The 23,923-nt window shown below is 43.7% G+C and overlaps 1 protein-coding gene across 2 annotated transcripts in view; it reads left to right on the top strand.

Moving 5' to 3' along the window:
* The window catches only part of NALF1 (NALCN channel auxiliary factor 1), a 555,054-nt gene extending 531,358 nt beyond the window's left edge, over nt 1–23,696 (top strand). Inside the window, exons 3-4 of one of the 2 annotated variants that reach the window (XM_079137026.1) lie at nt 21,075–21,120; nt 22,626–22,761. In XM_079137026.1, coding sequence (XP_078993152.1) covers nt 21,075–21,097 — 23 coding nt within the window. In that variant the 3' untranslated portion in view covers nt 21,098–21,120; nt 22,626–22,761. Of the gene's footprint in view, nt 1–21,074; nt 21,121–22,625 lie in introns of both variants that reach the window. The other variant, XM_079137025.1, reaches the window with a different exon arrangement.
* The last annotated feature ends 227 nt before the right edge of the window (nt 23,697–23,923 follow it).

Here is a 23,923-nt window from a genome sequence, read left to right as displayed (position 1 = left end):
AGGGTCGCAGATGAGAAGCACACCCAACAGCACAGACAGGCAAGTGCCCTCGTACCCACAAAGGTGATCCGTGAAATGTCAGATGGTTTAGCAGTCATTTTGATTTTGAAGCTTAGATCATGTTTTATGTACCTTTTCTCTGCTGGGGAGAAAATGAGAAAAGACAGAGGGGGGAGAGAAGCGGAGGGAGGGTGGAAGGGTGGAAGGGAGGAAGGAAGAAGGGGGGGAAAAAAAGAGAAGGAGAAATCATTATCTTCCTTTTTTCCCCGTAAGCTAATATCTTCTTGTCTTCTGAGATGAATTTCACCAGGCACAGGCTGTTATTAATTTTTCTCGAGATTTACATGGAAGTTTCCATTAACAGCTGCCAAAATTTGTGGCCTTTGGTTTTTGACCGTGGGGTAGTGAGGTGTCAGTGGTGCTAGGACTTGGGAAATTGGCAGGACGTCCTGTGGAACTGGTGTCTGCTTCCACAGGCGCCTGCGTGGCTTTCTCCTGGAGACGGGCAGCCGCCTGCACCTGGCTCCCAGAGTGGACCTGAGCCGGACCAGGGTGCAGGCCCTCCTGTTTATCTTCCGTAGTCTCCTCATCTTCGTTCATAAATGTGTGCACTTGGATCTTCGGCTCCTTCCTCAGACTTCCAAGGCCACCAGAAAGGCAGTCAGGATTACATTTCCTTCCACACAACATGGGCCAGAGCACACCTTGTATTTTTAATTGTTTTTAAGTTTTCTGAAAGCCGCTTTTCCATCACCACATTGTTAAGGAACAGCAACAGGAAAGAGAGGCGTGTGGCTGGCTCAGGGCACAGTGGCCCTCGTCTCCTTGGGAGGCCACTGGGTCTGCGCCCGGAGCACCTGGGACCTTGCTGTTCTCCCTCACTTTCCCTTGGCTCATGGCCCTTCATTGCCAAGGCCCCAGAACTGCATGGTCAACGCTGCATGCAATTTCCCCTGATTCGGTGAAATTCTTGTTCCGGTACGATCAGGTTTTCAGACTAGTCTTCTCTCCTGGGTGTGGCCAGGCCTCTTTGGAGACATGGATCCTTTCACCTCTCCTGGGGCCAGGGGTGTCCCTGACCAGTGCTCTTTTGCACACTGCTACCTTGCCACAGGCAGGAGGGTCCCCAGAGAACAGGCTGTGCCTGGGAAGAAGTCAGCTCAGAGATGCAGCAGGACTGGCTGGAGGAACCCACGTAGTCTGGGCTTGCAGGCTGTGGGTGCCTGGTGAGACCTGCCTGTGCTCAGCATTCAACCCCAAACTCCAAGCCACACATTTTCCAGAAGCCTCCCTCTTCCCAGTGTGCTCAAAGGTTCGACTCCCTGATCTTCTAAGTACGTGTGGAGTGAGCATGGGCCACCGCAGGCTCCTTAGTGCCCACCGAAAGACCCGTCTTCCACACAGACCAAACGCAGGGGAACTGCTTTCCCCATTTCCCAGCTGGCTGCTGACACCCCAAGACCACCTGGGTGGTGGCTCACGGCTGCATGGCCTGCTCACGGGCAGCATGGAGTCCACTCAAGCAGGCTCCATGGCAACCTGCAAACCCGTCCCATGAGAAGGAGTTCATCAGGCTCATCTTAATCTTTGCCTCTGGTAATTCCTTTTCTTTCTTTTTTTGAACAACAATAAAAGTAAATGAGCTATCATGCTAAAAATACCATTTATCATCAAGAATTGAAGGCATAGTTGTAGTTTTCTTCAAATTTAACACATCCAATCTCAGTGGTTTCCCTACTATCTAAAGTGCATAGGATTGACAGCTCCTGGGAGACTCCTCGCTGGCACATGACTATGAGTGCCTCTGTCAGGTACCAGTGATGAGCCATTTTGTTTGAGGTGCTTGACGCACCAGTGATTCTGTGACTCCCTCCTCTGGGTCCTCTGTACCCAGCCTTCAGGGATGTGGGATGGTAGGACCCCACTTTCTTCCTCATGTTTTGTTACACATACTGAGGCTGAGAATTCCTGTCGTCCACAAAAGAGGTGAACCTCAGCCCCGCTATTGGTAAATGAGAAGATTTAGACCAGATAAAATTTCTCTAAATAAAGAGGCTTTATTCATAATTTTGGTGACCGTTATCGAGTTCATCATTCCGTGCACCCTTTCTTTATAACGTGTGTGACAGGACCGTGTGCCAAATGCGGAAGTTTGGAATTTATTTTGATCATCCACTGCTGTCTGTGCCCATGATCCTCAGTGAACCCCTAACTTATTACAAAGGAGCCTCCGAGTTTGAGCAGTGGCTTTGATGCAGTGTTACAGAAGGTCCTGTCCATCCCCAGATGGCAGGGACACACCCTCCTGTGCTTAATTCTGATTCCGTTTTAGTAGAAAAAGGAGAGACACTTTACCTGCCAACTCTGTGGTTTCTCAGTTAAAGAACAAGACCGACCTAACCACTGAAGGAGGGTTGACAGCTGGGGAGAGGTTCTGGGGGCTGGCAGGGTAGGACCGGTCACTGGGTGCGGGGAGCGTTGGGCGGCTCAGCTCACAGGCCCACGCACGCAGTGCACCGCTGTCCCAGCTCCGCGTCCCCATCTGCAGCACTGGGGTGGCAGGCTGGCGGATCCCGGCCTCAGCAGGCACTGTGGTAATTACGTGGGTTTCCCTCTCCAGCCTCCCTCGCCTCCATCTCGAGGCCCCAGAGGACTCCTTGATTGCTTACCTGTAACAGGGAGCCGAGATTAAGAAAACAGAAGCAGCGGAGCGCCGCCGCTGCGGGTGCCATGGTAACAAACATCCACAATTACCCTTTGACTGACGGATAAAATAGAACTGATGGATAAAATAGAAGCTACGATCTGTTCGTAGGGAAATTACTGAAAGAACAAAAGTAAAAGTTGGTCCGCTGGGGGTTGCTGACAACGAAGATAAAACATATTTTCAGAATTCTACTTAAATTCTGCATCCCATTTTTTAGCTGTGACAAGGATAAGGTTATGTTTCTGCCTCTCTGGAAAACACCGTGGGCTGTCGCTCCTTCCTTGACAGGCAGGGCCCGCGTGCGAGGGAGGACGGCGCCCCCTGGCGGCGGCCGCGCGCCACTGCAGGGCATCCGAGGTGGATGCGCCCGCCCGCGAGAGCGCTCCGGATCCCACGGAGAAAAGAGCGGGGCGCGTGGATCTCATCCCAGAGCAGTTGACAAGTGTCTTCTGTCTCGGGGTTCACTTTCGAGGGGGTCTACAGCAGAGAGATGAAATGGTCCCCAGACCCCATTCGACGTGACCAGTGATCTAGCACGATTTTAGAAGAACAGATTTTTCTCATTAAAGGAGTATTTTAGCAGGAAAAAACAAAAAAAACCTGCTTCCCATAGATTTTCAGAAATAGCTACCCATACTATTTTCCATTTCTACATTCTCCCTAGTGTGTTGCTATGTTCAATTTTTTTAAAATACAATTTTTTTTTCTGAAAAAAAATGGAATGCCACTTTAGGATCATTTGGTGATACACAAAATACTTCAAAACATTTACCAAAGTTTAGACCACAGAAGAAATGTGAAGAGAGAGGCTATGGCCAGAATAAAATTTTAAAAATAGAGAACAGTTTATAAAAATAAATGAAATTTGGTAACTTTATATGATTGGGTTATCTTCCATTAGAATATTTGCAGTGCTGGGACTCAAACCCGGGGCCTTGTGTATGGTAGGTAAACACTCTACCACCAAGCTGCCCCCCATTTTATTTTGAAACAGGGTCTCTGTGCTGAGGCTGGCCTTGAACTTTAAATTCCCCTGCATCCGCCTCTGGAGCAGCTGGGATTACAGGCATGTGCCACGCCTGGCTTAGAACACTGTGCATCTGAGATTTATTCCAGTTCATATCTTCAGCTCTGAGTTCAGATCTTTCACACTTAAGATTGCTCTCCCTATCTTCCAACTTCACAGCTCATTTGCCTTTGCAAGGAAAGAGACTCTAGGGGAAAACACTGGAGGAGATGTAAAGATGTCTGGATTCTGCCAGTAGCTTGGCAAAGTCACGGCCCCAAACAGCCCCTCATCTCTACAGGCGGCTAACACTGCTAAGCCCACCAACCACCCAGTGAGAGGGAGACAGCTGGTCCAGCTGGAGGCTGAGGAAAGCAGCTCTGGAGCATTTGCAGGGACTGGGGGTGGCCAGTCCACAGAGCCTTCCCGGCCGTGAGCACTGAGCTCCCTGCTCCAGGGATCTGCTAGGTCAAGACTGTGGCTCCTCAGGGACTCAGCAGAGAACAGGGTAGTTGGCTTTTTGAGGTCCCAGAGGGAAGATCTTAGTGACACCAGCCAACAATTGCCCATCGCCTTCCAGCAGAAGCGACGTGGCGTCTGGCTGTGTATGCGATCCTCTCTGAACTACCTGGCCCCTTTGTCCAGCTGGACTACTGAAGGTCACCCTAGGACAAGGCAGTGCCAGGTGCCTGGGCAGAGTAAATTAGTGCACTCTGTGTGCAAATGAGCCACAGCATTCAGAGATCCCCCCGTACAAGGGGGCGACGGTGCACGGCTCCCCTGAACCCCTGCAAGAGAGAGAAGACTCAGGCATTCCAAGGAGGCAGCCCCCGGACCATGAGCTGAGGAAAGAGTTCTAGTTCTGGAATGGGAGCTTAGGAAGGGCGACTTCCTATTAACCCCCAACCTGCTACTGCAGAAGCAGGACTAGCTCCACATTTCCCAGTCACCAGCCTGGCAGGAAATGACCCGTCGGTCTGTCCTGAAATCAGTCTGTAAGTAGAGCTTTCCTTACTCTGGTGCAGCTGGGAAAAGCTGGTCAGTGGGTGCAGCGGAAGAGGGAGGAGGCCTCAGCCTGCCAGGCTTAAGTGTTTCCAAAACACGCCCTGGTTCCTCAACATCGTATAGCACATTAAAAATGAATGCTACAAGCATTTTGCAACTCAGACCATTTTTTTTTTTTTTCTGGTTAAAGAACAGGAAAACAGCCTGTCTCACTGTTCTCTGTCAGTCAGGTTGGTAAGGGAGATCTTCAGTTTATAAATGGACACACACGGATATACTGAGATAAAGGGGAAAGACAGAACTACAGCGGTGGAAGGTGTTTGTGTAAATCTAAATAACCTCAGTCTAATTTGTGTTATAGGTACCACATAACATCTATAGTATAGATCAACATATAGCATATTATTATATGTGAAATTCACTTACATTGTTTTATATGCATGTAATACTTGCATACATGTATTACTGTATGTGTATGTTTACGCATGGGGTACTTATGAAATGGTTGAATTTCCTAACACAGGTCATAGAAAGAGGAGATATTTCAGACTTAAATACTGAAGTTGAGGTTTTAAACATGGACTTTAAAAATAGCTTTCAAGTCAATTCTACGAGAAGAAAGGTCTGAATCAAATTTAAATAAGGAAACTCTAATGGAAACATGTGACCTCCCCAAGGAGGAAATTGGAAACACGAGATTTCCTTGAAAATGAAATTTCCAGAATGATCTTTGAAGGCTCTAGTTTGACCTTTATTATCCTATCGGAACCTCTAACCTCAAATAAGGCGCATGTTAAGTGGGTTCCCCAAACTGAGCATTAGAGGCTGGTCTGTGTCTCCCCACATGCAGATACCCCATGCTGACCTCTGCTTCTCAGAGTGTGAGGTGCTGTGGGTCTGAGGTCTTCCTGGAGTCCACCCAGGTAGATGGCCCATCACGATGGTCTCTTTTCCTATGTGACGGTGTAGTAGTCTGGTGTAACCATGGGCTGAGTGGCTGACATAGAAGAAAGGAGCGTCTTGCAGAGCTAGGCTGGAAGATCCAGATGGAGGTGTGGGCAGGTGTGGCTGCTTCTGGGGCCTCTGCTGGCTGTGGATGGCTTCCTTCCCTCCACACACAGAGCTTCCTCTGGTGTCTCTGCCTGTATCCCACTTCCCTCTTCTCCTAAAGGTTACCAGTCATACTGGGTTAGAGCCCATCCCAAAGACCTGCTTCTAACAGGATCATTCCTTTAAAGGCCATTTGTCCAAAAACTACACACCGAGGGACTAGGACTTCACTGTGTGGATTTGGGGAGACCGTACTCATCCCATAACAGGGTTCTTCTAAGAAGGGAAAGTCTGGACACGAGGATACACAGTGGAAAGTAGGTGAAGAAGACAACTTTGCCTGCAGCCTTGGCAGACCCGTGACAGAAGTCGCTTACAATGGTGGAGTAAATTAGACAAGTTCAATGTTGGTCTATGAATGGAATAAATTGTGACTTTCACATGGAGACTTTTCTTTACATCCAAAATTTCTACAAGATTAGAGGTCAGGAAGCAATAAAAAGGAATTTTAAAGAGCCCAGTCCAGAAGTCTTACAGGATGATAATCGTATGGAGTAGGCTTTAGCATTACAGATCATTTTGAGTTGTAAAATGAAACCATTTTTGTGAATTTTGCAAGTCTTCCCTTGAAGGTACTTAGAAGTGAAGTGAATCTCTGGCATTGTTGTGCATGCTGTGTCCAATTTTTCATGTTTAAATAATTGGAAGATTTTAGACCAGAGGTTGAAATCCCTTCATCTCAGGAGAAAACTATACTTGGTGACTTTTCCCTTTGAAAAATCTAGGCACTATGAACTTCTGCTCAATATTGCTGAAACCCTGAGACTGCTCTAAATAATAAAGTCAGTTTAAAAGGGGAAAAAAAGGAATATATAAAAAAAAGAAAGTTTAGCAGAATGAGCTTTCTGTGTCTAGGGAAATATTCAGTTTGGAAATGTGTTTGTTCTATCATTTCCAACTTGATTTTATGAGCCTCTCATGTGGTTTTGAAAGGAGATAGAGACAAATTGTTTTATGGAACAGTTTGACCAATTCCTCATTGACTTTCAAATTCTCAATCTTTTAAAAATTTGATTTATATATTTTCAATACTGAGGATTGAATCAAAGGGTGCTCTACCACTGAGCTACATCCCCAGCTGATTTTTTGGGGCTTTTTCTTTTCTTTTCTTTTCTTTTTTTTTTCTTCTCTTCTCTTTCTTTCTTTCTTTTTCTTTTCTTTTCTTTTTTTTTTTTTTTTTTTTTTTTGTGACTAGTCTTGCTGAGTTGCTGAGGCTGCCTTGATATTCACAGTCTGACTGCCGTCAAATTCCCCAATCTGCATCCCTACAAAAGAAATGACTTCTGTCTTCATTCTTTTGTTATTTTTTTTTCCACAGACAGATAAATTACTTTTAATCACATAGATAAATTACCATTAGTAAAAGCATCAACTGTATTAAAAATCGCAGGCTCCATGAAATAACACAAGAAGAAGTAAATGTGAATATCTGAGAGAAGGTCCAAATCCAGAGAGCAGGGCCATCTGCCAGCCTGACAGGTAGCTTTTGTGTTGACTGCCCCGCACAGCTGGAGACTAAGCCTGGTTCCTGGAGAACAGAGGGTGTGGTCAGTGAGGAAGTTCTTGCAGGAGGGCAGGAGAGATGGGGCCCTCACCGCCTTGGCCCCTGGGTCAGGCCTCACCACCTTGGCCCCGGGTCACAGCATGGTCCCTGGCTCTTTTCTACCCTCTCCCTTTTCCAGGACTTTAGATAGTAATTGCAGTAGCTGAAATGCTTTTAATTGTGACTATCTTGTTATTAGCTTGACTCCAGTGGGTTATTAACTATTTCCCTGCTTTTATTATAACATACTTGTTATGCTTGCCATGCCCGGGAGAAATGCAAAGGAATAATTGCCCCGAATGCATCTGCATCATTTCTTCCTCCTTCATAACACTTTTCCAGTGGAGAAGTGCACTCTCCCTCTTTGCCCCTAAGTATCTCCTCCAGCCTTTTCAGTCCTTCTCCTGCCTCTTCATTAATTTCATGAACATTTCTCTTTTTTTTAATTGATTTATTTTGATCCATTGTACACAAATGGGGTATAACTATTGTTTCTCTGGTTGTGCACAAAGTAGAGTCGCACGATTTGTGTAATCATACATTACATAGGGTAATGATGTTTGTCTCATTCTGTTATTTTTCCTTCCTCCATTCCTCCCCACCCCTCTTTTCCTCTATAAAATCCATCCTTCCTCCATTCTTGCCCCCTCCCACTCACCCCTCCATTATATATCATCTTCCACTTATCAGAGAGAACATTCAGATTTTGGGTTTTGGGGATTGGCTTATCTCACTTAGCATAATATTCTTCAACTGCATCCGTTGACCTGCAAATGCCATAATTTTATTCTTCTTTATGGCTGAGTAATATTCCAATGTGTATATATACCACAGTTTCTTTATCCACTCATCAATTGAAGGGCATCTAGGTTGGTTCCACAATCTAGCTATTGTGAATTGAGCAGCTATGAACATTGATGTGGCTGCATGATGAACATTTCTTTGTGTTGCATTTCCTATTGCTGACTGAACTAAGTGCCCCACATAGTGACTTAAAGACACTACCCTTCAATACCATGTGGTTCTGTGGGTCGGAAGCTCCTCCTGGGACTGAATCACAGTGTCTGCAGGCTGGCTCCCTTGCACAGGTGCCACCGTATCTATCTTCTCATCTCTGAGACAGTTGGCAGAATGCAGCTTCTTGCTGCTGTAACGCTCAGACGCTGTTGCTTTGCTGGCTGACGATTGTTCTTGGTTCCAAAGGCCACCATATTCTTGGACTCGCTTCCTCCATCTTCAAAAGGAACAGTGGTGGAGAGTCCTTCATATGCCCTCGCCTTCTTATACACTCTCTGCTTCCTTTTCACTTAAGATCTCGTGTGATTGCCTTAGTCCCGCATGGATGATCCAGGGAAATCACCTTATTTTAAGAATTGTCAAGAAGCTAACTTCATTCCTTCTGCATCCTCAATCCTTTTTCCATGTTCCATAAATTATGCACAAGTTCTGGGGATTAAGAAGTGGACCTTATTGAGATAGGGATTCCCCAGTGTTCCTACCACATCTATAATGCAGCAGCCTTGTGCAGATGTTGGTGCAGAGAGGATCAATAGATGTGGTCACAGCCTAACAAACACATGTTCATCTGCAGAAGTAAGCAAGGAAAAACATATCAGCCCCAAGGCTTTGCACATAAAGTTTTAAGCAAGGGTAGAGGAGGAAAGAAACTAAGTACGATGAGGGATATTTTTACCAATTTAAGAATGTGGGAAGGGAATACAGAAAAAGTTTCCTTGGATTTAAACAGGTCATTTCTCAAACAAAGAACAGACTCAGGGTGAAGATGTTTAACTCCTAGCCTCTGGGCTACTTCTTTGTGCATACAGGTCTCTACCATTATCATTGCCCCTGTCCCTTGCAGCCCGACTGGCTGCCAGTTTTGAGTGCACTGTGCAAAGCATGCAGGCTGGCATTCAGGATGGTCTGTCTTGTCCCTCCACAGTGTCCCGTGAGAGCAGCAGAGTGTTAGAGAGGATGCCTGTCAGGGCAGAAGCCTACCTCAAACTGACCAATGGAGAGAAGAACGGTTCACATAACTGAAAAGTCCAGAGAGAGAAACATCATGGTGTATCTTCCATGAGACAGAGAGATGACAGAGGACGATGATGGATAGACAGGCAGGTAGTGGGGAGGAGTAGCTGTTGACAACGAGCTAGGTAGAGGTCCCTGGGGAGATCAGGGTACACAGAGAGCTCTCCACTCAGCTCCAGCCCCGCGCAGCTCTCCTCCCAGGTCCAGCTCCACTTTCTCTAGATGCTGAGTAAACATGTCAGTCAGTAGGGAGACCAAGAAAGCCTATGCGAACTTCCAGAAGCCCCTCTGGGAAGCGGCTGAGGGAAGCACAGCCTTCCTTGTGTGGTGGTGGTTGCCGACGGTAATGTATCAAAAACAGCAAAACTTTAAGCCCCATGTAGGTACTGTTCCCAGGCTGCTGTTGCAGAGAGTGGAAGGAGACTCCTTGAAATCTACCATTTTCATTAAATACCCTAAAACACCTCAGCATCCTCTCTGCAAAGTCACATTTATTGTTATATTTCTACTAGGCAATGTATGCATGATCATCTAAAAATATTAGTAAGTGCAGATAGGTAAAAAGAAGATAAGGAGAACCATGATCAGTCATCAAGAGGAAAATAACATTCTATTCCCTGAATCATGTTGCAAATGTTAAATATGCTTCTATAACATCACCTGATATCTCGTATTAGTATAGTAGATGAGTATACTGTAAATTAGTGTTTAATTTATTATGGGATTCTTTTCTTTTTCGTATTTTTCAATGAAAAAAAAAACTGCTACTGAGAACATATGTATACATTCACTTCTGTGCATATCTGATTTCCTTAACATAAACTCCTTGAGGTGGAGTGGAAAGACCACGCAAAACTTCAGCTTTTTGACATTTGTCATTCACACCTCTCCGACCCCTGGTCCTCACCACCGGCATCTCCTTTTCTTAGTCCTGGGTGGCTGTAGTCTTTTAGATTGATATTTCCTAGTCATGAGTAAAATTCCCACCTTACTATTTTTTCAATTCTTCCCTAGCGCTTGGCTTTTTACTTGGTCCTCTTTATTTCCTTTTACACCATTCCTCAGTGTCTAATTCTTAAATCAATGTGTTAGCCTTTGTCTCTTTCCCTGCCTCCCTTCCTTCTTCCTTTCTTCTCATTACCAGGTGATGTCTTCTTCTCCCACATCTCTCTTTCTGTGGGAAACAGAATCATCAGGAGTGCAGGCCCCGGGGGGTAGAATGCAGATGTGCCAGGCACTGCGGATGCCCAGTGCGGAGGGCCAGCGGCCAGCTTCTCCAAGCACTGGAGAAGGGGTTTTATAACTACATTTTATCTTTCTTGATATTTTCTCACTCTAATAGGTCTTCTAACTTTTTTACAAAATGCCGTTTTTAAAAAAGTAATCTTTGGAAAGATAGATATCTAAACTACTGTAAGAGTGACTATCTTGGGCATTTTAAAGAACAGATATTCTAGGTCTCTTAATTAAGAGTTGCAAGTGGATGTTACATCCTGTTGTTTAAAAAAAAAAAAGAAAGGGTGATTCCCTGGCACGACACCTCTACCACTTTAAGCTCATTCTTTGTCGGATTAGTGGTCACTGCCGTGTGCTGAACCTCTGCAGTCCCCTGTCTTCAGTAGTATATGTAAACCAGCGGGGTGCGGTGGTGCACATCTGTAATCCCAGCCTCTTGAGGCTGAAGCAGGAGGATCACAAGTCCAAAGCCAGCCTCAGCAACTCAGGGAGACCCTAAGCAACTCAGCAAGACCCTGTCCCAAAATAAAAAATTAAAAGGGCTGGGGGTGTGGCTCAGTGGATAAGCACCCCTGTGTTCAACTCCTGGTACAAAATAATAACAACAACAACATGTCAGCCAGTGACCCAAGAGGGCTGCACTTGGGAAGCAAAACAGAAAAGATCCAGGATGCCACTGTATGCAGTGAATTATAATTTTATTTCTCTGTCTGGAACTGTAACTAGGGAGATAAAAATTATCATGCTGCCAAAGATATTCTGTTTGGCAACTGGCATACCAGAATCTGTACTAGATGAATATTCCCTATCACTCTGTGGAAAGTGTGTGACTACAAGAATTTAATTTTTGACGGAAGAAAGCAGTTCTGTGCAGGGGTGTCCTGGTCCAGAGAACCTATGCTTCATCCCCAGCCCTGCCCACTGGCTACCATTGCTATATTGCTCCCCAAGTGCTTGAGAAACGTTTTTGTCTTGTGTTATTTTTATTTGAATGTTCTACTTCAAATGGTGAAACAAGTCGATTCAATTCAAATTTGAAAATACAAAGGTGGTTAATTATTCTAGTTAATGATTTGGTCAAATTTAAAACTGACTCAAAAATATGGAGACTCGTTTTCATATCTGCTGTATGGACTGTTATCTTATTTTCTTTAAAAGAACACTGCTTCCAGTGTTTGTTTTTAGTAAAAAATTTGATTAAAATCGCAAGTGTTTTCTGTTTTAACATTTAAATGTTTCAAAAATGGTTGAATCAAATCAGAAAAATAAAATTCCCTCCTAACTCACTGAAAATCAAATATATTTCTGAAGTCAGGACCTATTTACGAGGTGTTTGCATGCCGTAAACCTTTGCCTGGTGTCGAGTAGGCCCAAGTGTATGCAGATGGCAGGGTAGTTATGTGTGTACTCTATAATTACACAGAATGCCTGGTTTTCTTTAAAAAACAAAAAAAGCAGGAAATGTTGTTTGTACTGTAAATACACTGATGGATCAAAGCATTAACAATACTGTCGCTTCCATTACGACTCATGACTTGAGATACTGCAGCCTCAGAATTATTCAAATGGTTTCCTATTACAAGAATATTTCCTTTACATAGCTGTAGTTACCAGGATTTCTAATTTTAAAAAGGCTGTGGGCAATCACTAAGCAATGATACTGGTCCGCAACATGTAATCCAGATAGCACCGCTTCACAGAGAAAAATGATGAACAACAAATAAGAGAGAGCAACAGATAGTGTGCTCAAGGAGGAACATGAACTTTTCTTTCAATGGCTTCTTGGGCTTCCATGGGAACAGAACCAGCACTCAGCAGGAAGCAGGGAGACATCCTGAAGGACAGCCAGCTCCTTCACACCCACCCGAGATGCAGGATCCTGTGCAACACTGGAGTTATCTGAGATCCTGAAAGCTCTTCATGAGATTCCTTTAATGCCCTTCCATTTGAGGGAGTAAATCCAATCTGAAAAGTGAAAGCACTCTGTAAGGACACTGGTTCATAGTAACAGAAAAGAAAGGAGTTGCAGTGTTTTCTCCTGGACCAGGGGACTCCACCATCTCCACCGCGAAGTCCGGGTACTCAGTAACTTATCAGAGTAGGGATGAGGGACAGGGGCCATCCTACCCTGGCACTAGCCCTGCCATGATCCCTTCTTTGCTCCAGTACTGGGACAGACACAGTACTGCCCTACATGGTGCTGGCCCTTCCCCAGAATTCCTGGGGTGCCTTGTGCCAGATGCCATCAAGTCCAGTGATCACCAGGAGAGCCTCAAGGATTCGCTAGGGGTGGGGTGGAGAATTCAGTATGCTTGGTGAGTGTACATTTTCTTTGTCCATTAGCTCTCTTTTCTTTCCTATTTTCTCAGAACACATTTTTCATAATTAAAAAAAAAAATCACTGTAATCATTTTGGGAAAATAACAATGTGAAATGTGATATTTAACAGCGTGTGTTAGGTTTCTGTTTAGACTATATTCTCTCTGGCTGCAGACAGTCTGTTCTCTTAGTAAAATGCTCAAAGACGTTGGGAACACCGGTTGAGGAAATTTCTGCTTAGTTTCAAGACATTTCAAATCTCAATTTATTCCCAAATTTAGTTTATGGTCTTAATGAATAAGTAAATTCTCTGTTAAACTTCTCTGCCATTTCAGTGTGGGCCTTTGATTTTAATTTCATTTAATATCATATTTCAGTTTTCTGAGTACTCTATATTCTATCTAATGTGCAATTAACTTTCAGCTCTGAGCGACCTTTACATAATCAGGTTCATATGGGCCTGTCTTTAGAGCCTGTGATTTTTCTTCCTTAAACACGACAGCCATTGGTATTGGAGTCTTGGGCCCAGGACCCCCACAAGGATATCTAGATCAGTGGACTATCAAGTCCCTTGGCATAGAATTTGCCTATAACCTATGCTCACCATCTCATAGAGTGGCATCTCTGGGCCACTTATAATACTACATGATGTAAATGCTTTGTCAGGAGTTTTTAGACTATATTGTTTAGGAAATAATGATGGGGAAAACTTGGTAAATCTTCATTAAAGAGGCATTTTTTCCTAATATTTTTGGCCTGCAGTTGATTAAATCTGTGGATGTAGAGCCCATGGACCCAGAAGGCTGACCTTGCTTTTGTTATATTTTTCTATGAGGCTACATCTAGGTTGCTTATGGTCTAACACATCAGTTCTGTGTAGCTTTCTCTTATAGAACAAGCTATATCATTCCTTGGCTCCTTCCCTCATTAAACCAATGCTCATTTTTCTTTCATAGACAAGTAACCTGCTAGGTGTTGATAATTCTGAGATGGAGTGGAGGTATAATCTTCCCTTCCAACAGCATCAACGAGAGAAAGTAATATAATTTCATTCATGTCTGTTAGTTGTAATAATGCGAACCTTCATTCACCAGAAAAGATGATACACCCACCCTGACTCAACCCCAAATTAACTCATTTACAGAGGAATGACTTAGTTACTAAAATTTGCTTTTGTTTAAAAAGATTTGATAAAAATTATAAACATACAAATATTCCAAAGTCTGCTTCATTTTCCAGAGAGTCTCTACAATTTGAATTTTTTTTGAGATTTCTTAGATGCAACTCACATTTTGTATTGTTTTACTTACTCAGTTATAAAATAACCCTTGAAGCCAGGAAGTAATGGCACACAGCTGCAATCCTCGAGACACTGAGGCAGGGAGATTGACAGTTCTAGGTGGGCTTCAGTCACTTAGCCAAACCACTGCAAAGTAAAGTAAATGAAAAGTTTGGGATGTAGCTCAGTGGTAGAAGAGTCCTGGTTTAATACCCAGTGCTGCTAAATAAAATAAATACCCTTGAAAAATCATCAAATTCTCTAGAGATTAGGTCACCTTTTAAAAAAAAAAAAGAAAAACTTTAAGGACAAAAAGTAGCAGCAATTTGAGTAATACTGAAAGTGGGTTTATGTATTTATTTTTTGGTAAGTCAAAACACCAATTTCCAAAAACATTTTCTGATACTAGCCTGGGATTTCCATGATGGCAAAAGCTGTCTTGGTATTGATGAAATCGCTGCTTTAGGTATGCATATGATTTCTGGTACAAGGTGGCAGGCCGAAGCCAAAACTTTACCTCCTATCCGTTCCTAAATCCTACTGAAATTGAAGTAAAAACTATAGGATAGAATGTATCCACAGAAGCAATAAAACCTGAAAGTGGGACTCCATCAGAACTGAGAGTCTCGAAAGGGTGTATGGAGGAAGAGGCTGTTCAGAGGCCTCCGGGTAAGGTCTACAGAGACTGCAGAGAAGAAGGAGCCAGTCTCCCAACACACCTGGGGTGATCAGGATCTGGTTCTCTAGTCTTTGCCTGAGTTAGCTCCAATAGGTTTCTGTTGATTATAACCAAATAGCCCAGGACTACGACAGAGCTCATAATACAAAAATAATATGGAAAGAGTGTTAAAATTACTGGGAGGAAAGTTAATAAAACATTAATAATTTGGAAGTAAATATGCTTGAAACATCTGACTATACTCCAAAACTGATGGGCAATGAGTTAAATAAAGTAAGAATTTGTTACTCATTAATAACATTAGTAACTAGATAAGTATAGATTAAAATGTAATTATTTTTTAAAAAGGTGTAATAAAATTAATAACAAAGAATTTCACAAGCAGAAAATGTATGCAATGAGTGTTCACATAGCCAATGACAGAGCAGAGAGAGAACAGTAAAGAAACCTTCCAAAATGCTGGAAAAGATATGTGCAGTGAAGGAACCAGAATCTACCACAGTCCTGGCAGTAGACGTGAAGGGTCTAAGGGCTCCTGTGCAGTTGGCGTGAGCCCAGACGCAGATGGCAGCACAGAGGAACACGCAGGACAGTCGGAAGCACTGAGGTCAAGAGCAAAGATGGGGGGAAGGAGTGCTGATGGGTGTAGAGATGACCCAGGTAGAGAGAGTGCGTGCAGGATCACTTGGCAAGCAACAGCAATGGCAAAACCTCAGCAGACCCATGAAGTGCAATTTATATGGTCAGAGTGCCATTTTTTTCTGATTTATAGTAAATATTTATTTAAATGTAAATGTTTATAAAGAAACAAAAATGTTTATAAAAAAAGATTGCATGATGAACACAAAGAAACAATCGGAAAACCAACTTTTTAAAGGCCTAATTCTTTGTTTTTGTATCAGGTCCTCCTGCCTCAGCCTCCCGAGCTACTGGGATTAAAGGCAGACACCACTGAGCCCGGCTCACACTGAAATGCTTAATTCTTGAACTTAATAAAAATAAAACTTGAAGTTAGCAAGAAAATCGTTCGAAAATGTGTTAATTAAAATCGAAGCAAAGTGAAGTAGTAAAAGACTCAAAGACATTTAAATAAAAAAGGAAATATAAATTGCAATTTAAAAATATGTAAAAAATCACTGTATGTGAATAAGAGAATTGTCTAAGGCTATTTTTAAGTGAGAATATGGAGCAATACAATTTTTTATACTTTAAGAAAAAGTAAATTTTAATGAATGAAGTGGCATTCAATAGAGTTAGAGGGAAATGGTAAAAAGAAACAGAACAAAAGAGTCATAATGAGCACAAATTGAGAAATAAATAGACAAACAGAAAGTACAGATGTGTTTCAGGGTTGCATCTTTATGGATAAAACTAAAATTGAAAAATAAAACTTTTCAAGCTATATCATGGGCAACAAAAGAGTAAAGTAGAATAAACTATTAACAATGGGGAAGGAGATATAAACATCTTTAGAGTTTCAAAATTAGACATTATGAACAACTCTGTTAATAGTTGTAAAATGTTCTATAAAATGAGTTATTTTCGGGAAGTATGAACTATCAAGAGTGACACAAAACAATCTTATAGATTAATAATCATGAAAGAAACAAAAAAATTATGAAAATTATCTTTAAGAAATTATGCTTGGAAAGTTCATAAATTCTATGCCAGGTAAGTTACTCTAGAGAGTAAAATAAATTTTTGCTATATAAGTTGTTTTAAAGATTGAAATAAGTAAAAATTATTAATTTTAAATGCATACATATTATATATAATCTCTCTTGGTAACATACATACAAAGAAGAAAATAAATATTCTGGAATTAAATAACATGAAACAAATATCACATTAAATACATTTTTATGTCTGGAATCTATAAGTTATATGCCTCTTTCTGTGTGTGTGTATGTGTGTGTGTGTGGTGTGTGTCTACATTGATTTTAAAAAAGGACTGAGGTAAAAATCAAGCAATTTCTTCTTTTCCTTTATTCATCCTAAAATAATCTGATTGAGGGTGATTTTCCCTCTGTCTTTTACTATTAATGAGTTCCAAGCTTTCACAATTAAAAAAGTTTCAAAGTATTTTAAAGTATATTACTAGTTCAAATATTTGAAAAATTTCCTTATATATTCCTAAGTGCGAATATAGTAAAATGTAAATAAAAGAGATAAGTAAGGATACTATTTAACTATGATCATGCTTCTTTTTTAAGAATTTCATTAGATATTTGACTTACCTGTTCTTAGATACTATTTATTAAAAATCACACTATAATATTTTTGAGCTGTGAAAAATGAAGTTCTTTTGTAAGTGACTTAGACTAATTGGAACAGAGAAAAACAATGTGAATTTAATGTTCTTTAAAACTCTTTCTAATAATAAATTCTGATTCTACTATTTATCCCAACTTATAACAAAAATAATTAGTGTTATGTGAGACTGTGCCGTTTCCATCTGCTTTCATGTCACTGTGATCAAAATATCTGACAAGGGCTGGGGAGATAGCTCAGTTGGTAGAGTGCTTGCCTTAAAAGCACAAGGCCCTGAGTTCGATCCCCAGCACCACAAAAAAAAAAAAAAAAAAAAAAAAAAAAAAAAAAAAAAAAAAGAAAAAATCTGACAAGAACAACTTTAAGGCGAGAAAGCTTAGCTGGGGCTCATGGTTTCAGAGTCTCAGTCCACAGATGGGGGCTGCATTGCTCTGGGCTCAAAGTGAGGCGGCACATGGGGGAAGGGCCCAGCAGAGAAAGGCTGCTCAGCTCATAGTAGGAAGGTAAGGTAGATAGACAGACAGACAGGGAGGCGGGGGATGGAAAGGTGAAAGGAGTAGAAGGAGCAACAGTGCTTTCAGAGCACGCCCTGTGACCCACCTTCTCTAGCCCACCCTTCCTGCCCACAGTCACCACCCAGGCAGTCCGTTCAGGAGGATGGACCGTTTAGGCTGCACCTCTCACAATGCAGCCCTGGGCAGCACTGCAGGGCACTCGAGGTCAAAACCGTCAGCAGGCATCATTCCCCAACTGAAGAGGCGAGTGTCCCCAGGTTTCAAGGAACCCTAGGGTGACCCTTCAGTCTCCACTACCCAGGGCAAGGAAATGACATCCTTAGATGGCTGTAGTCCTGGTTATTTGGAAGTGACATCCTCAGACAGCTGTAGTCCTGGTTATTTGGAAGTGACATCCTTAGATGGCTGTAGTCCTGGTTTATTTGGAAGTGTCCAACAGAAAACCCAGCATCTGTCAGGATTAGGACAGGATAGAATGATGGAGAAAAAAAAGAGCAGCTTCATTTTCCACACAGGCCAAACAAAAAGGGAATGCTTCCAGGCATTAAAAAAAAAAAAAAAAAAAAAAAAAAAAAAAATGGCTAATAAGACACCAACCAAAACCCCTTGGAAAATAGGAAGAAAAGAGATGTGTGTTCAAGGTCGCCAAAGCAGCTGAAGGCGCACGCAGTCAGTCCGATTTCCAGCCCAGACTTGCTGGCAGAGCAGCTCCGGTAAGGTCTTCTGGAGGAGGAGTCCACGTGAGCCGCGCAGGCTGGACCTAGGCCACTGTCAGGCCTGGTCCCCATACCCATCCCCACCCAGGGAGAGGGAACGGTGGCACAGTTGTTTCAGGAGGAAAATGGTTTCGAGATGAAAAAAAAGAGCTGTTGACCCAGCAAGCCCAGGAGGAGGTAAGGCAGGAGGACCACATGGAGCACAAACCCCTGAGCAGGCACCGCGGCTGGGACTCCGACCCCGGCTCCTCCTCCCCTCATGCCCAGAAAACTAAAGCCCGGCCTTCAACCGCCCGGCAGATATTGGACAGACTTTCCTGAAGGCAGAATTCTATAGGTTTATGCATCCACACTCCAGAGCGCTACTCGTCGTTAACAGCCCTCCCAAGCTGCCAGACCCCAGTGGTTCCCAATATGGGGGACAACCAAGAAGGGACAACCTCCCCGGAGGAACAAGAGGAAGACAAAGAAGGAAGAAAGCAAAGTGCTGTGTAAGTGCCATGCACTCAGATGTCATAATCATGAAATGAGGACAATCCCTTCTAAAAAGCAACTTCAAATGACACAAAAATTTCCTAGATATATCATAAATGAAAGTTACTAATATAATTGCACACTGAAACTCACCCAGAATTCTACAAAACAAAACAGAAAGATAAAACAACATGAAGTAGGAGAAATAAGAAAATTAAAGGACAGGTCCTGGAAGTTCTACAACTACAAACGAAGCAAAAAATCGGAAGGATAACAAGTTCTAAATTAGAATTCCATATCCAGTCAAAGAACCAAATACATATGAAGTAGAATAAATACATTTTTAGGCATATAGTGTCCTGGAAATTTACCATGAGGTTTTCCTCCTGAAAACACCAGAAATTAAGGACCTCCAAAATGAGAAAAGCAGGGGCACAGGATACAGGAAACAGGAAGTCCAGTGTAGGAGAGAGGTAACAAGAATCCTCAGGAGAAATGCAAATCAAACACGAGATACCACCTCAGTCCAGGTAGAGCAACTAAGGACCTGGACAAAGAGTGGTGGACAGACCCCGGTGGTGGGACTGTGAAGTAACACCAGCATTATGGGAAACGATAGGAAAGTTCTTAAAAACTTTAGTAGCAGAACCACCATATGATCCAGCAGTCTCACTTCTCCTTCTCTATCTAAAGGAAACGAAATCATTATGTCAGAGACACCTGTACTCCTGTGTTTATTGCTGAACCATTCACACTGGCCGAGAAATGAAATCTTGCCATTCACAAACACATGGATGGGACAGGAGAGCATTCTGTTAGGGGAAATGTGCAAGACCAGTATCATGGGATCGCCTAAGTGGAATCTGAAAATTGTGAATCTCACCAAGTTATCAGAGGCAGGGGAAGAGGGGCGGGAGGGATGGGAAGACTCATTAATGGGCCCAGGTGACAGCTAACAGTAAGTTCTGGTGTGCTGTTGCATGGGGGACTAGAGATGACAGGAATATACTCTGTATTTGAGAAAACTAGAAGAAAAAGTTTGAATATGTTCACCATAAAGAAACAATATATGTTGGAGAAGGTAGACATGTTCAACCTAGTTCAAACATGATAGAACAGATATGTATATTGAAATATCACATAGGAATCCATACATATGTACAGCTTTTAAGGATCTTAGGACAAGTAAATTTAATTTTTAAAAAATCCCAAGACAATGATACTGGGCAGTTTCCAGGGTGGTGCCTGTGCAGACAGGCAAGGTCCACCGGGTGCTTCCTTGGGAAGTTGAGCAGGTAGCACCCCTGATATGGCTGAAAGAGCCAACTGCTTGTTTGGGGCAGAATTAGTAAGTACACAGAATGAGTCCTCCAGAAATAGCAAAGCGTCCTGGGAGCAGAGAGAGTTCATTGTATGGATGGGTGAAGGACAGGCTGGTGGCATCCTAAAGAAGGAAGGAAAGGAACCCAGGGCTTTATTGAACTTGCTCCTCCTTGAGGAGGGGATGGCTGGAGGGAGGCTCCTTGCTGGAGGAAGGAGGGGACTGTATGTATCACCCTACATCTCCTCAGGGGAGGTCTACAGAGGGTGCCGAAAAGCAAGGGAAATGTAAAACATTCCAAACTGGGACTAAAAGACTTGTTGATACTTACCTTTGAGAAGAAAATATCTGAGATGAGTAATGGGAGGATTTTTTTTTTTTCTTATTTTGTAAAATACCCTGTGGAATTATTTGAACTTTCGTATATGTGCATGTATAACTTAATAAAAACTCTTGTTAAAAAGATGGACAGGAGAAAATGAAAGAATATCAATTGTGCCTCTCAAAAAGACGTGTTCCTTTACTGGCCTGCATGAACTATATTCTTTTTTGAAATGACTTTAGTTAGATTAGCAGGCCAGCTTCTGAAAGACTTTGGAAGAACTTCTTCCTCACATGACATTGCTAAATATGTTCTATTAATATTCTAAAATGTTGATCTACATGACCTTTAGATTCCTGTTTTTATGATCTCAGTGTGAACTCTTTTCATTGTAGAATATAGTACTGGAAAACATACTTCAATAAATGATTAGCCTACCAGTGAGGTATCTTATATGTAAAAAAAGAAAATATCATACAGTAAAAATGTCGCAGCTGCAGATCTCATTAATTCAGTTTTTTTTTTCCATATTCTTCCTAGGCGAAGGTGAAGTTTACCTTTGAATGCCTAAGAAGAAATGAATATTGTAAGCATCGTTATAAGGATATCTTGGTCATTTCTTTAAAAGAAACTGAAGATTGAAACGTATCTTATTTAAAGGATTCTTTTTAATTAAACGAGTAGATGTACTTAGTGTATTCACGTAATAAATGCTGATTGAGCATTTTGTTCAGGCATTCTGCTACATGTTGGGAATGCAATCCTGAAACTGTATAATCCATGCTTTAAGCTGACACATGAGTAAGGAAATTGCTGGGCAATTGTGATCAAAAGAAAAAATCATATCTGCTCTATTGAATAGTGGGGCAAAGCGCACTGGCAGCCTGGGAGTCTGAGCAGAGATGTTGCAAGGCCAGTTTCACATGAACCACACCCACGTGATGAATGAGGGTTAGGAAGGTGGTGATGGAGGAGACTGCAGGAGGAAACGGCAGCCGGGCCAGTGGTACTGACCGCACTGACCGGGGGGGACACCAGTGCAGTGGTCCAGACTAGCGGGTCTTCAAACACCTCGTCTGGAGAGACAGCATGGGTCTTTAGGAGTTGTTACATAGGTAGAGGCAGTGAAATGCTGTCGATAACTGTCATCATTAACAGGAGCCAGATTTTTCAGGTTACTCCTGTGTGCTAAGCCCTGAGCCAAGCACCTTACATGAGAAATCTCATTTAATCATTACAACCTCTCTATTATTATCCTTATTTTTCTTCAAGCATGAGAGTATCATGACAAAATATGCATAGAAAAATTCATTCAAACACCCAAGGGAAATGATTCAATCAGACAAAAAATAGGATGCATATTGGCTTACACAGCTAGATAAAAGCGTTAAATCTAATGTAGCAACACACGGGATTGGAACAATTACAGACAAGCAGTTTTTTTTTTTCCTTTTATTCTTTTCATCACTCCCAAAGTTTCAAAATATGTATTTATCAATTTCAAAATAAGAACAATGTGTATTTTGAGAGGAAAAGGGGGGAAAGGGGAAAAAAGAAGAGATTCAGCAAAAAGGAGCAAGAGAGAGAGCAAAGAATGAGCGAGACTCCGCGGGAGGGCAGATGGGAAGGCCAGGCTGCTGCTGCAGGTCCAGGCAGAGCCCTCCACAGTGTAGCGACAGGAAGCGTGGGCGACACCACAAGATAAATCCAAGGACCCCAGCAGCCTTAGACGCACGGACGGTTCTGCTCCTGCGAGGCGTGAAGAGGCTCCTGAGCGCCAAGAGCGGCCTCCGGTTCCCGGATCCGCGCCAGGCCCGGTGGTGGTGGCCTCCCTGGGCAGCCAGCGCTGGCCCGGCATCGCCCCAGGGATGAAGGGAACGGGCGGCCGAGGGGCTAGCTCTCCAAGTCCACCCAGAGCCGCGGGGCCGGTGACCTGCGACGCCTGCCGCCCGGCGTTCAGGACCCGCCAGCCTCGCTGGGGCTGCCGGGCGGCCGCAGGGCGCGTGGGGCGCGGGCCCAGCGCAGGGGTGCGGATGGGTCCGCCCGCGCCTGGCGGCGGCCTCCTCTCTAACCTCTGCCCTCTCCCCGCAGGGCTCTACGAAACCTTCCTCACCCGCGATGACCCCGAATGCTGTGACGTCCGGACGGGGGAGCAGGCCGGCCTCCGCGGAGCGAGGCCCGAGCGCAGCGACGCCTGCCACAGGACGTCGCTGGCCGTGTCCTCGGCGAGCAGACTGTGCGGTGGCAGACTCAAGCTGTGCGTCCTCGTACTGATTCTCCTGCACACCGTGCTCACGGCCTCCGCGGCGCACAGCGCGGCGGGGCTGGGCCTGGGCGGCATCCCCGCGCTGGAGGAAAACGCCACCAACGAGGAGTAGGGCGGCGCCTCCCGCCCGCGGCCCAGCCGCCGCTGCCCACCCGACGGACACTGGGTGCTTTTACCCTGGATCACTTCTCGCAAGGCCTGTGGGGTAAAATCCAAAAGATGGGCCTGATTCCAAACAAGGACACGCCGCAGCTTTTTATTGACTAAAAGGCTGCGAAGTGACTTTCGATTTCTCACGCCATTTTATACACTGTGTTTTAATGTTTGGAGGTTTTCTTTGCTTCCGTTTCGGTCTGGGTTTCTTCGTTCGTTTATTTCTCTGCACTTGTTAACACGGGACTTACTTTCCGGGATGGTTTCTCAGAGGTGAACTAAGTCTTTTCACTGTCTCTTTCTATTTCTGGTCATCGTGTGTGTTCATCAGGTAGTTCTGTCTTTACGTCCTGTCAGTTTCTATTAGAGGATGACTGCTATGACCTCACGGTGTAGCAAAAAACAACAACAAAAAAAAGAATAAAAAAGAAAAAAAGACAAAAAAAAGAAAACAACAAAAAAAAAATAAAAAAATAAAAAGATTCCCCAAGTCTCCCTCCACCCCTGGACCCCACACCCTTCCCCGCCCTGCGCCCCTCCCCTCTTCTCGTCCCCTCAGCAGACAACATCCGCTTGCTTCTGTCTGTGTAACCACAGTGGTGGGTGTGCATGCCCTTGCACAGCCCTGGAGCGGAGCCAGGGGGCCTGTGGGGGTTCCCGTCCAGCTGAACAAACAGTGTGCTCCATGAGAGTGGGATCAGACAGGAACACATACTTATGTTGAGATCAAAACAAAGAAAACAGTTATCACGAACTGAGTTGCTCCAGTTCCCATTCCCAAGCAATCCAGTCCTTTCTTGCTGGCCAGTTGGGCAGGAGCAGCATCCAGCACTGCAGCGGGAGCGGGCAGGGCCTCCCCTTGACCACGGAGGAGGCTCTCACTGAGTTCGGCTCTGTTGCCGTAATCTACGAGCACACGTGGGCCGTTCTGACGGCATCCAAGGGACCTTGGAGGGCACAAACAGGACTT

Source organism: Sciurus vulgaris (assembly GCF_902686455.1).
Source record: "Sciurus vulgaris genome assembly, chromosome: 4".
NCBI classification, from domain to species: domain Eukaryota; kingdom Metazoa; phylum Chordata; class Mammalia; order Rodentia; family Sciuridae; genus Sciurus; species Sciurus vulgaris.
This window is presented reverse-complemented; position numbering and strand designations above follow the sequence as displayed.